General features: G+C 35.6%; 2 protein-coding genes across 4 annotated transcripts in view; one reads left to right on the top strand and one right to left on the bottom strand.

Annotated features, from left to right (window-relative positions):
• The first annotated feature begins 909 nt into the window (after positions 1-909).
• Positions 910-4,837, top strand: LOC125662608 (uncharacterized). The gene is made up of 2 exons (XM_048894882.2): positions 910-1,044; positions 2,993-4,837. Exon 2 carries the CDS (start codon positions 3,017-3,019, stop codon positions 4,667-4,669), a length of 1,653 nt encoding a protein of 550 aa, XP_048750839.2. The 5' UTR covers positions 910-1,044; positions 2,993-3,016; the 3' UTR covers positions 4,670-4,837.
• Positions 4,838-9,085: 4,248 nt separating this feature from the next.
• Positions 9,086-13,923, bottom strand: part of LOC125662601 (multidrug resistance-associated protein 1-like) — a 49,988-nt gene continuing 45,150 nt past the window's right edge. For all 3 annotated transcript variants that reach the window (XM_056146552.1, XM_056146553.1, XM_056146554.1), the window contains 2 exons: positions 10,646-10,840; positions 9,086-9,689 (listed from right to left, as the gene is read on the bottom strand). In XM_056146552.1, the coding sequence (XP_056002527.1) occupies positions 9,575-9,689; positions 10,646-10,840 (310 nt within the window). In that variant the 3' untranslated portion in view covers positions 9,086-9,574. The remainder of the gene's footprint in view (positions 9,690-10,645; positions 10,841-13,923) is intronic.

The raw sequence follows: 13,923 nt of genomic DNA, 5'->3' as shown, positions 1-13,923 counted from the left end.
GTGTTAAGATGCTTGGGGTGAATTCGTGAAAAGCGCCTTTCACAGATATAGAATTCTGGTCGACAAATTGTTTCCAATTAGTGCATAGCGGGTCATTAATTTCATTTTATCACGGAAAATGTGTTAGAGCATCCTAAGTTTAATATCTTTTTTTCGCATAATACGCTGACAGTTGGTAAAATAAAGCATCTGCTTTCAAAATCTGCATGCACGTTTCATGCAGTTGTCGGGCGTGCTTGGTTTGCCTACACCGTTGTGCGTCCGATGTAGTAGGTTTACACCTTATAATGATGTATTGTAGTACAATGTATTTCCAATATGGACGTTCAGATGCTAAAGAGATCCTCATTAAAGAGTTAACGATTTTAATGCAGATAACATACAAAATAAATGATCATTAGAATTTAAGTTGGTTTGTTTTGGAAAAATATTTTTAAAGTGTATTTATGAATGCCTATATACATTTGAAAAATACCTGGTCATTCTAAAAAAAATATTTGTTGATTTTTTAGCGCCGATTTATTTTTTGGTTTGGGGGGGTGGGGGGGGGGTTGTAATGGTTGTACGAAACATCAGTTGTTTTCATTTATTCTTCAAATATATTTTAAACTCTTGTAAATGACTACATACAATACACTGGAATTATTCTCATATATATACTTTAAAACTATTAAAAATGATACAGAGAGAAAAATCTGTAAATTTTAGTCTCGCCATTTTTCAGCTATATTGAATTTCTCGGTGCATTTACCAACACATGCTCTATACAGGCTACAGATGACGTACACCCAAAACTGTATACTTTTGGACTTAATTACGGAAAGGTGCATATTTTATGGTCAGGCATGTGTAAAGAGGGATAACTCTAAATTTGTGCAGGAAGCGATTGATCAATTAAAGGTAAACACGTCTTGACAAGGTCTTGTTGCTCTGGGTATATCAACCAGGAAGAGTCAACACCAAACCGAAAGTACTTCCCAGCCTGGTGAATATCGGGGTGAGGCGATGGATTTCTTGTTTATCAATAGTGATTACGCATGAAAGGTAAACCATTCCGTCAAATTTTAAACATGTAAAAGTCCTTAAATATGTTCCATTTTCATCATTTCATACTCACTTAAACAACATATAGCTTTTACACAGTATATATATATTTTTTTACTTCTATCTGGATATCATGGCCAGTCCTACTGAATCAATCAAACTACCAGTTCTATACATTGTATCTTCTATTTCTATCATTCCATGCGCACTTAAGAGAGCAGATATCTTTTACACAATATAAGATTTTTCTTCCATCGGATAAATTTAGAATCCCATGGTTAATACTTAGGGGGGGGGGGGGGTGTCCTATTTTATCAATACAATTAGTGGCGGATTTACAGGCGCGAACCCCACTGTGATAAAAACGTCAATATAGCAGAAACGCAGCAAAAGTATAAGATTTTACATTATTCATACAAACCAGTGCATAAAATAAACAAATCAATTATGTTTAGTACTTACTGATTTTATTATGTATAACGTATAGCTCCGAAAATATTCAGAAAGATTTAAATTACATTGTATACAATAATGCATTGTATTGGGTATTTCAAACAGTCCGTTAAACCCTGAATGCCAGTTGTCAATTTAACTGGGTGTTACAGCCTTGATTAGTGTCTCTGTTTGTTTACAAATAGATTGTTGTCAATAAATGTCATATTTCTATCAGAGTGACTAGTAATAAACAAAGAATAGGTTGATTGTGGTTATCACAAACGTGTAAATAATTATAGAAATTAAATGAAAGTTTTTACTAAGGACTCTAGGTTAATATATGTAATCAAACACTACACACGAATCTTGTTTACATAAAAAAGAATTGTTAGTTCCGTAACGCACACGTAAAAGAACAACCTGGTTGTATGAATAATGTATGTAAACTTTTTTTCTCAAATCAAATCGTGACCACATGTTCTTCTGAAAGAGATACAATGTAGGTCGTGAGTCCGATACCCAACACGACAGAGCTGTTTCATCAACATCTGAGATACAGACCCGTGTCATTAACATCTGAGATACAGACCCGTGTCATTAACATCTGAGATACAGACCCGTGTCATTAACATCTGAGATACAAATCCGTGTCATTAACATCTGAGATACAGACCCGTGTCATTAACATGTGAGATACAGACCCGTGTCATTAACATGTGAGATACAGACCCGTGTCATTAACATCTGAGATACAGACCCGTGTCATTAACATCTGAGATACAGACCCGTGTCATTAACATGTGAGATACAGACCCGTGTCATTAACATCTGAGATGCAGACCCGTGCCATTAACATCTGAGATACAGACCCGTGTCATTAACATATGAGATACAGACCCGTGTCATTAACATGTGAGATACAGACCCGTGTCATTAACATCTGAGATACAGACCCGTGTCATTAACATGTGAGATACAGACCCGTGTCATTAACATCTGAGATACAGACCCGTGTCATTAACATCTGACATACAGACCCGTGTCATTAACATCTGAGATTCATCAAAATTAAGGATTATCTCCCTCATGCATAGCTCTTATCCTTGGACGAATTTGGCTCCACTTTTTTGGCACGCTGTCTTTGGCTATATTTAGTTCTAAAACTTCATAGTTATTTCGGATTTCAAACATTTCGGTTGAGCATCACTGAAGAGACATTATTTGTCGAAATGCGCATGTGGTGCATCAAAATTGGTACCGTATAAGTTTTACATACAGACCCGTGTCATTAACATCTGAGATACAGAATCGTGTCATTAACATATGAGATACAGACCCGTGTCATTCGCATATGAGGTTGTGACTGTTCTTTTAGAAAGCTCTTTTATGACATCTATTACATTGACTTAACACATTTCAGGGAGGTTAATTGTGAAATGATTATATTCATCACCATACCTTCGTGAATAAAGAATCTAAAAATAAATATTTAATCAATTTGAATTATTTACAGTTCACACCTCTAGTAAGAAAGACGATGGCCACGCCCTCCTCCTGGGCACAAGACATCATCAGCTGTGACCTTTGTGATAACCCCACCCAGCAATTCTGTAACAGCTGTCAAGTCAGTTTGTGTGTGGATTGCGTTAGCAAACATGTGGGAAAGTTCAAGTCCCTGGCGCATGACCTCGTTCCGTTCACAAAGAGAAAAATAAAGCTTGTTTTTCCTGATTGCGAAATCCACCCCAACGAAATATGCGAGGCCCGCTGCAAAAAATGTGATGTTCCAGTTTGTCTGAAATGCATGCTCGATCCCCATAATGGACACAGATATGAAGACATGTTTGATATTTTCCAGAAGAAGAAAAAAGATATTGAAAAAGAAACCCAGGAAATTGAATCCACTATTATCCCTCAGTATGAAGAGAAAAATGAAGAAACAGAAAACAAGCTATCCATTGCAATAACCGAATATTGCGAAATGGACAAAGAGAAAGAAAAACACAGAGAATATTGGCATCAAGAAGTAGACACCATTTTCAATAAGCTCGGTTCTTTGCTCAATGCTATGAAAGAGAATCAACTGGCTGTTCTAAAATCCCACCAATCCAAAATAAAAAATCGAATCCCAGACATGACCCAAACAGTTCAACAAAACAAAGAAATTCTAAAGTCAAAAAACGTGTCTGACGTCACCAACTACAAATCCAAACTCGAGGAATACAGGAACATGCCTGCCGATATTGATGTCAAAATACCGTCACTGAAAACCAACACAGTCCAAGGGAGAGAACTCAGTCTGGAATTAGAAGAATACAAGGCTACACTTCAACAGATATCATTATCCGGTCTGACAGATGATGTCAATAAATCCTCAATAAGAAAGTTATTGGACAGAGCCAGAGTGATTGCCACCATTCCTACTGGAGTTAACCCTCTACACAATGTTGCATGTATTGGAGTAGACGAAGCTTGGGTTAGTGGTAAAGATGAAACCATAAGACGTGTTGACATACACGGGTCTGTACGGGACACTGCCACATGTAAAAACTTCCCTAATGGCATCACAGTGACCAGACAGGGAGAACTGGTATACAGTGATGGTCCCGATAGAACTGTGAACATTGTCAGACACGGGAGAACAGAGACACTAATGACCACACCACAGGGCTGGTTTCCAAGCAAACTATGTTGTACTAAATCAGGGGACATCCTGGTCAGTATGTTTACTACTGATAAAAGCCAACGTAAAATTATCCGTTATCAGGGACACACAGTGAAACAGGAAATAGATAGAGATGAAGATGGAGAACCAATCTATAAAGGAGGGGAATATGGACTATATATGATGGAGAACAACAATGGAGACATATGTGTCTGTGATCGTAATGCTAAGACCGTGGTAGTGGTGACCAAATCAGGAAGAGTCCGATTCCGATACGACGGTACACCAAGCAGGATGGATTCATTTAATCCTGTACATGTAGTGACAGACTCCATGAATCAGATCATTTTGGCAGATTACAACAATGACTGTCTACACATCCTGGATCAGAACGGACAGTTCCTGAGATGTGTGGACAATTGTGGACTAGGTGAACCTCATGGACTGAGTGTGGACAGTGAGGGGAGGTTGTGGGTAGGGTTACTTGATTCAGGAAAAGTGAAAGTGATTCAGTACATGAAATAAACACATATATACAGACATAAGATAATGGCAGAGTTGATACAGTGCTCTTGATATCTAAATATGTAATCTTCAATGTTAATAGATTAACGATATATCTAAGTGATAATGTGTTGTTTGTGTAAAATGTAATATTTAAGAAATGTAATAAATATTACAGTGTAATAAAAAGCTTTTCTCTTCAAAACATTTCATGTAGAATTGTGATATAGGCCTCACAATTCAGGAAGAAATATTCATTAATCAACTGAAAATGCTGTTTATCACTTCTTAACAATAAAAGCCCACAAGAACAACACTACGACATGCATTTACAATTTACATAATTACCCATCATTGATGCAGCAATTTCATTCATACTCGTTGTTTAATGAGAGGTCTAGATTTGACATATTACTTCATACTATATGCATATATTCTACTACATTATCATAAAGTCTGGACTTTGGTCGACTTTGTTCCTTTTCCAGACCCCAACAAATTGTACAATCACTTATGAGAGAAGGACTGTAACTCGGAAGATTAGTTTAGTCAAGTCTATGGCGCGTCAGATTGATATAAAAATTCATTTAAAGTCAAATAATCGAAAATATCTTTAATCATTTGAGGAATCATCAATCCATATGATGCGCGCAACAATTCAATGAAACGTTTCTTCAAATGATTCTGAATTATTGCGTGTATCAATTGAATTAGAGGTAGCATTAGTCACTTTCATGAATTCATGCACACTATAATTGAATTAGTGCTCTTTTAAGTTGAATTAATGATATAATAATTCAGCTGATGCACACATTAATTCTTTTAAAGAGATCAACTATCTAATTGGAGATATATTCAATTCAAGATCTACACAACTGAATACATGATTTCTTTAATTGAATTGTTGCTCTCTTTGGAAGAATTTATCCGTACATCAATTCCTTATACAAAATCGTTGTCAATAATAAAAGATATCCCGTAAACGGATGTTGTGAAAAATGGAACGGAAATTTAAGAATTATTTAAGATAACACAAAAAATTGGTAGAATATGCTTTATTTTCATTAAAAGCGAAATAAGAATTTATTTACAAGCGGTAGAATAATTCTATCACATAACTCTGCACCACAAATTGAACAAAGTAAAGGTTTGAATAAAAGTTTACAAAACGTTTTACAAGAATCTTTTAATTTCGTCATTGACAAGGGTGTTAGCGATCAGCGACACCTGTGGGTAGAGAACGTGGCAAAACGTCGATCTTTAACGCAATTGTATTTACACATACTACAGTGTATCTGTGTACTTACATTGTTCATGTTACAACAAGGAGTGTGGTATGTATAAAACAACGATAATTCATGATCTGAATAAGTCAACAAGTTTAACACGTTATGTCAGATTTATTATTGCATTAACTAACAGAGACTGAGTGAGTCCTTTATACGTAAATAGGTGAGAACGTTTGCAACTTTATCTTTAATCTGACTGCTGGTATATGTATCTTATTTATATCGATCATGAGATTACCTTTTAATTCAACTCAAACATGAATTATCTGTTAGTCGTTTAGTTATTACGGATATTATTAGATGAATCTACCATTGGCTAAAAACCTCACCTTATTTTACATTGATTCTGCTTTAATCTTATTTTCCGGCTGTATCTCTTCGGGTTCAACACTAATCCGAAGGATACCGGTAAATGTACAAACTTTTGCTTTACATGGATTGATCACAAAATCAGGCAAACCGTCTATATACAAACCACACTCGTAGGCCTGTATGACTCTACTAAGTCACATCCCAAGATGAGAAATTGAGAGAAAAGACCGATCGATATCTAATGATATTCAAAATGACATGACGACAGCATATAATGGTGTAGCCACATCATATAATGATCCCACGACCTCAATCAGTGTAACTACCCCATCATAAAGTGAAGATACTACATCACATAATTACCTGTTCAGAACATATGATGCGACTGCCCCCCGTCTCCTATTCTTGATAATAGTAGTGAATAGTAATTAAGTAAGCTTGAAGGTATGAATGCAAGGTGAAGATAACGAACAGTGATCAATCTCATAACTCCTACAAGCAATACAAAATAGATAGTTAGGCAAACACGGACCCCTGGACACGCCAGAGGTGGGATCAGGTGCCTAGGAGGAGTAAACATCCCCTGTTGACCGGTCACACCCGCCGTGAGCCCCATATCCTGATCAGGTAAACGGAGTTATCCGCAGTCAAAATCAGTGTGCCAAGAACGACTAACAATCGGTATGAAACACGTCGGACAGCATTTGACCCAATATTGCTCCATGTACTAAACGACGGCCCCCTACCCTTCCCCATCTATGAAATTGAAGCCTGGGGAGGAAATTTGACCATTCAGATAGTAACTCCAATCTTCCCTTCTCCATTCACGATTTTTAAAGTTTTGTGAAAATAGCATAGCTGTTTTGCGCCTGTCAAGAATTTTAGACAAGTGATCTACTCCAGCTGACAAACACTCATACTTTTAAAAACAATGTTACGTATTATAGACCACATTATGTAAAACTTATACGGTACCAATTTTGATGCACCACATGCGCATTTCGACAAATAATGTCTCTTCAGTGATGCTCAACTGAAATGTTTGAAATCCGAAATTACTATATATATATATATATATATATATATATATAATGATACTCAAAGTTTAACATGTTACTCAAAAAATTAAGATAAAGTATACGCTCTTTCTCTTATTTCATTTTTCCATACACGGCTTTTTGCACGAGTAATATATTATTGGAATTGAGTCCTTCCTCCTTTTATAAAATGAGGAATCTAGTGAAATGGGTTGGGGGAGGTAACTCATGTAGAAGCGATCTGTCTGGAACACCATTATGGGGGTGACGTCGGATCACAAAACTTTCCTAGTTTGCAACCTTGTAGTTCCCAAAGCGCTGTGTTTGGTGATATGTTCTACTCTGAAGTTTGTATGTACAATATAATATGTAGCTGTTGACGTTTTCATCTTAATAGATGAATATGAGAAGTTAGAAGATAACGAATAGTGATCAATCTCATAACTTCTTAAAGGAATACGAAATTAAGAGTTGGGGAAACACGGACACCCAGGTACATAGAGGTGAGAACAGGTGCCCAGGAGAAACAAACATCCCCTGTGGACCGGTCACACCAGCCTTGAGCCATATATCATTCTTTATCTACAGGTTCTTCAGTTTACTTGATCAAGTTTTATGATGCCAGACTAGTGTAACTGGGAACAATAGGGGATGCTAACTCCTCCTAGGCACCAGATCTTACCTTTGTTTGTCCTATTCTTAACTCTCTGAAAATTCGTTTTAGGTTTTATGAGATTGATCACTAATTGTTAATTTCAATTTTTCATGAAAGCATGTCTTCATGGTCACAAACGACCTTTGCTTATTGACAATGTTGGTATTCATGCTCTTGAAAGTCGACACCAATTTGCATTTTCGGGATCAATTTTATTGTCAATCAATCTTGCATAATAATGTAGATCATTTGTTTATGGAACAGTTGCTGATGACAATGCCACATACATAAAAAGCTACACTCGATTTATGCACTCATTAGCTGTTAATTTCCAGTTTAATGAATGTCCATTTTATGTCACGAGAGTTAGGTATAAAATGTAAGTGTTATGCCTTCTGACGGGTTATAATTCATGTCAGTGTATTCTTATACGAATGAAAGAGGATGCATATTTTTGAAGTGCTTGATTTGTGTTGACAAACTTCTTATTTCGTTATATATTATACATCTATTGCATGATAGTGAGGGAGATATGAAGATTTATTCACCCAAGAAAAATCATATTTCCCGAGGGCAACGCCCGAGGGGAATATGATTTTTCTTGGGTGAATAAATCTTCATATCTCCCGAACATACATGCAATAAATTGTTTATTATACCGAAACAAAGCAAGACCAGAAAATTACATTTGAAATTGGAGTCTGCTCATCTATACATTTTACATGTCTGTAGCTGAAAACACCCTAACAGTAACACCGCGCCGTCAATGTATTAGATGGTACAAACAACGAAATATAGTGATATGATAACCAGTTTTTGTATTTCCATTCTCCTTGAATGCTAATTTACTTGCTTGTTTTTGTATCAACCTAAACCAGGCGATTTAACTGTGTATCATATTTTGTGCCTTACGAACTATGAAAGACTCGGACTTATTGTGACGTCACAATACATATCGTCGTCTTTGACGTTGAATTTGTGGAAAATGTACGAGGCTGCTCAAGGGATGAAATATGATAGGAAGATATGATGTCTGAGAGGGAGATATGAAGTTTTGTCATCCCAGGCACGTGACTGTCTAATCCAATCAGATTACGCGTTGCACATAATTCTCATACTGAGGTATAATAATATAATTCATATGTTACACAATATTCATTTAATTATAGTTACGCCCTCTTAAAATAACGATCAGCTGGGTCTGCATTTCACATTTGTATGTAGAAACTATGATGAAATATGCATGTACATTAATCATACGTTCCTAGAAAGAATGCTACATAGTATATATGTTATCAAGTTTTTTCTTTCTCATATATTTTTTTCCAAAGTATATAACTATTACATATTTAGTTAGATCTATAACCAAACGAAATCTACCGTTTGCTATATGAAATGGCAGATAACTCTCTTCAACACTAAATCCCTATTCAACTCAATGCTAATTCTATGATATACACATTGCTTTGAATACCAACAAGAATTTATGGAAGGCTATAAATTGCATGATTCACATAAGATTCGCCATTCTGCAAACTACGGGATAGTTAATACGAAAGCAAAGAAAACTGAACGGGCCGACGTGAACATCCTTATGATTTTCCATCGTACATTCTGAAAATTAAATGCTTCACTAGCTGACAAGATTAGCATCCTTCGCCATGGAATAAAACACCCCAGACTTGTTGTCCAAAAGTTTGTTGGGAGAATCAAACTCCACTATGAAACCTTTGTCCATCACCATTATCCTGTAAAAGATTGAAAATGGACAAACACATTGCTTGTGAAGAGTAGTAAAATCTGAATAAATGAAAACTCCTTGTCTGAAAGTTTTACAAATTGAGTATCTGCATTTTCAACTTTGATGATTTATGTCAATGGGCCTACGTATATGGCATACACAATTCTAAGACCCGTCTTAATATATTTCCTTTCTTGTATCAAAAGTTTAAAAAAAAACTCGAGTTTACTGAAAAAAAGTTTGGGAAATGAGGCAAGTAAAAAGGGGCGGGGAACACTTTTTTATTTGTATATGTAAATAAAGTTATATAAATTGGGATAAACGATGACTCCCCCAACTATTTTTGCTAGTATCAGTGAATGAGAAGAAAGTAAGCTTCAAAGTTATGAAATCAATCAATGTAGCACAAAATAAGCATCCCCCACCACCATCCAAACTCTGATTTAAGAAATCGAAACCTGGGGAAAAGTTTCAGGTGATGAAATTTTCGAATCCTACACCCGATTTAGGATTTTGAAGAATTTTTCAAATATGCTTGTCAAGAAAAGTCAACTTCCAAATTCTACTCTGACTAGATTCGTCCACATTTTAAAGTCGATGTCACGTGTGTGGTAATCCTTACCTATTGTTGATCATGGTAAAATTCAGACCAAAAATGTGCTTTCTAATAAGATTATAGTGACATGTTGGTATTCATAACGCAATGTTTGTATATTGAAATGTTGGTTACTGGTCGGTAGACATGACATTATTCGTTTTGGGAATGTCCCTACAACTAAAGGATGGGACCCACATACATGGCCTAGTCTTGAAAATTGATAAAACAAATGTTCTCCGGGGTTCGTACTTTTAGAAATTGTTTTTCTTTTTATTCATTTTTTCTCTTAGATTAATTTTAAAGTGTTCTTAATTTTTTCCAGAAATGGCATATTATGGGTCAGGTTCTTGTACATATGTAGTTACCTGTCGTAATCCATCACAGTATTTAGTCTGTGAGCTATAGACATCACCGTGCAGTCACTGAACTCAGTCTTAATGGTCCTCTGGATCAGATCGTCAGTCTCCACATCAACAGCTGCCGTGGCTTCGTCCAGGATCAGAATCTTCGTCTTGTGAAGCAGTGTTCTCGCCAGACATATCAGCTGCCGCTGTCCAACACTGAACAAAAATAAATCGTCAATGATTTGATATGTCAAAATACTGCCTATACATTGATACTGTAACATTAATGTTTCTTCAGTTTTAACGGAAAATATTCGAACATTGGAAAAGAATGGTTTCCATACTGAGGTATACACTTGTATATATTTAAGGGAATCTTGGACACATTTCAAGCAATTCCCTAAAACAAGCACATTGTATCTTCTTAAGGAAATGCATCAAATAAAAAGGAAACTTGCAACCATTTCCGAAATGAAAATGCATTAATACATTTACCACAGACAAGAATTTCACTATAAGAGATAGAAACATGTGACACTTATATTATATTTGTAATTGATAACATTCATATTTGGATACGCAGTTGTGTTAAGTAGGGCCATAGGAATATATCAGGAAAAAAGCATTAATAAACAGATAAATTTGTGACAAATTCTGTAAACACAACCCTTTTATGCAAAAACAATATGTATATATCATTAAGTGCATATTGACCTCTTATACATTTTTCACCAGACCGACAGTCTCAACATCAACTCTCTATCACGTGATCAAATATCAAGATAAAAACGTATCGTGTATGTATAAATCGTAAAATTGGCACGATATCCAGATATCAATGCAAGTTGAAGTTCATATAACTTCAAAGCATATTAATTTCTTAATTTGAAAAGTGCTGAGAGCAGGTTTATTGTGACTTGTAACATGTCTAATTTTTGCATTGAATATGCAAGATACAGCGATTTTTGCACATACGTAGTTGAATCTAGCCTGAAAAACATATTTTCTGTTGAAGCCAGAACTTGCTTCCCTAACTTTCCTTTGGCACTGAAGTTCACATGTCACATGAATGAAACATCTTTCACTTAAAAACCTCGGGGTGTCGTGCCAATGATGAAATTTTTATGTACGGAAACCCTGTTTATGCAAATGAGTCCATTGTGAAAGTAACTATACGTGTAGATTAGGGACGATATCAATATCACAATATAATATGGATATTACTTTAGCATGTATGCTATATAAAAAAGAAATTGAAACTTTTTCAATATCAAAGAGAATTAATATAACCCATTTGACAGAATCTTTTACGCGATTGCAGTTTACCGTTTGACAGCGGTGGTAAATAACGAAACAATATTTTGACATTTCCAACCACAAAAGGACTGTAGATATGTACGTCATGACCTTCGTCATGACGTAATTTTCATTGTGACGTCGTGCAATGTGCCAGTGCGGTAAAGTATATTTATGTAAAGCACCGGTATTAAAAATTTTATGGGGAAAGCCTTAACTCAACCGCGTAATTTATTAAACATAGATGTTAACGGAAAACTTCAACAGCCCATATTTTTGTAGCAGTATTCCGTTATCACCTGTACATAATGTTTCTCTCTCAGTTAATTCGATAAGGTAGAGCATATTCTGCGTAAGATTAACTTTTAAGGTACTGGCAAATGAGTTGAAGTTACAGAGGTATTTACAGTCTTGTTTGAATTTAGCATTCCGCAAATTATATGGTATTTATAGTGGTCTTATTTGAAAATACAACCTGTTTAAGTCGATTGCTGTCTGGCATGTTTCATACCAATTTTAGGCCGTAATTTACATCCTAAGTTTGACTACGGATTACTCAGTTTGATTAATCAAGATTGATAGCCCTTGACGGGTGTGACAATATGATTAACGTTCTTATGTATCTCATCTCACCTGTTTCAATAGTCCTGTATGAAGTCAGCATTTCGCAAATTCTATAGTCGTTACATCGACCCGATTTACCAAAAACAACTTGATTTTGATCAGGTAAACAGAGTAATCTGTCGTCAGAATCACAAAAACAACGGCGTAACGATTATAATGAAACATTTCAGACAGCATTCGATCCAACGATAGGTTGTATCTGCACATTATATCATTAGACTGATAATGCAAAAAAAAAATAAGAAAATAACTAACCTCAAACGAGACGAGATGGAATTCCCTGTAACTTATAGATGTACTTATTCATTAGTAGCCTGTCGCGATTTAAAAAAAATCATGCTCTCGCATATCGAATCAGTTGAGAGACAAACACCATATGCAGGTAATGCTAAACAGAGAACCTGAAGTCATCCCATTTGTCAAGTTCAGTTGCTAATGTACTGTAAGATATAAGTCCAATAAAATAAACGAATAGGTAGAATATATGGAAGACTATGTGGTGTGTTTTATTTCGATTTCACTCGGATGCATCTAATCGACATATGATTGAATTGGAGTATTATTGATAGATAAAACTCTGTTGATATACCTAAACGTCGATGTGAAAGCTACAATATATTTTCATTTCTTTAGATGTCTTTGAATGCTTCCTAACTCGTAAGAATATCCAAACAAGTCAGGTAACAAAGGAGCACAATCCGTGCCCCTGGGAACCCCAACAAACTAATGGAAAACGTGATCAATAAATATAACTTAAGTCTTAATTTTGTATTCGTTATGGATTTTGTGAGACAGATCACTGTTCGTTACCTTTACCTTTTCATCACTATTATCGGATATATTCCCTTGACTGTTTTGATGTTTGTTCACAAAGTAGATAGAGAAGAGAACAATTATATTAGGGCATCATTGTTTATTTATAAATTATTTCCGAATCCTTGTTGATTTAGTACCTCTGTATCACGATGTAATTTTTGTAGCAGAACTATATTTGGACGTTAGATTTTCCCTTAACACACATTACTGGTTCAACATGAATTCTGTTGCAAATGTTGATGGGGATAACCAAAATTGAGATATCATAAATGTTAGACAAGTTGATGTTACACACAATTCCAACGGCAGTGTAACAATTATGGTTATATCACTATTAAAAGAAAGGTGAGTATAACGAACAGGTATCAATCTCATAACTCCTATAAGCAATACAAAATAGGGAGTTGGACAAACACGGACCCCTGGATATACCAGAGGCGGAATCAGGTGCTCAGGCCTAGGATGAGTAATAATCCTCTGTTGACGGGTCACATCCGCCGTGAGCCATATATCTTGATCAGGTAAACGGAGTCATCCGTAGTAAAAATTAGTGTACCGTGAAC

Source organism: Ostrea edulis, chromosome 8 (genome assembly GCF_947568905.1).
Source record: "Ostrea edulis chromosome 8, xbOstEdul1.1, whole genome shotgun sequence".
Classification (NCBI taxonomy): domain Eukaryota; kingdom Metazoa; phylum Mollusca; class Bivalvia; order Ostreida; family Ostreidae; genus Ostrea; species Ostrea edulis.
This window is presented reverse-complemented; position numbering and strand designations above follow the sequence as displayed.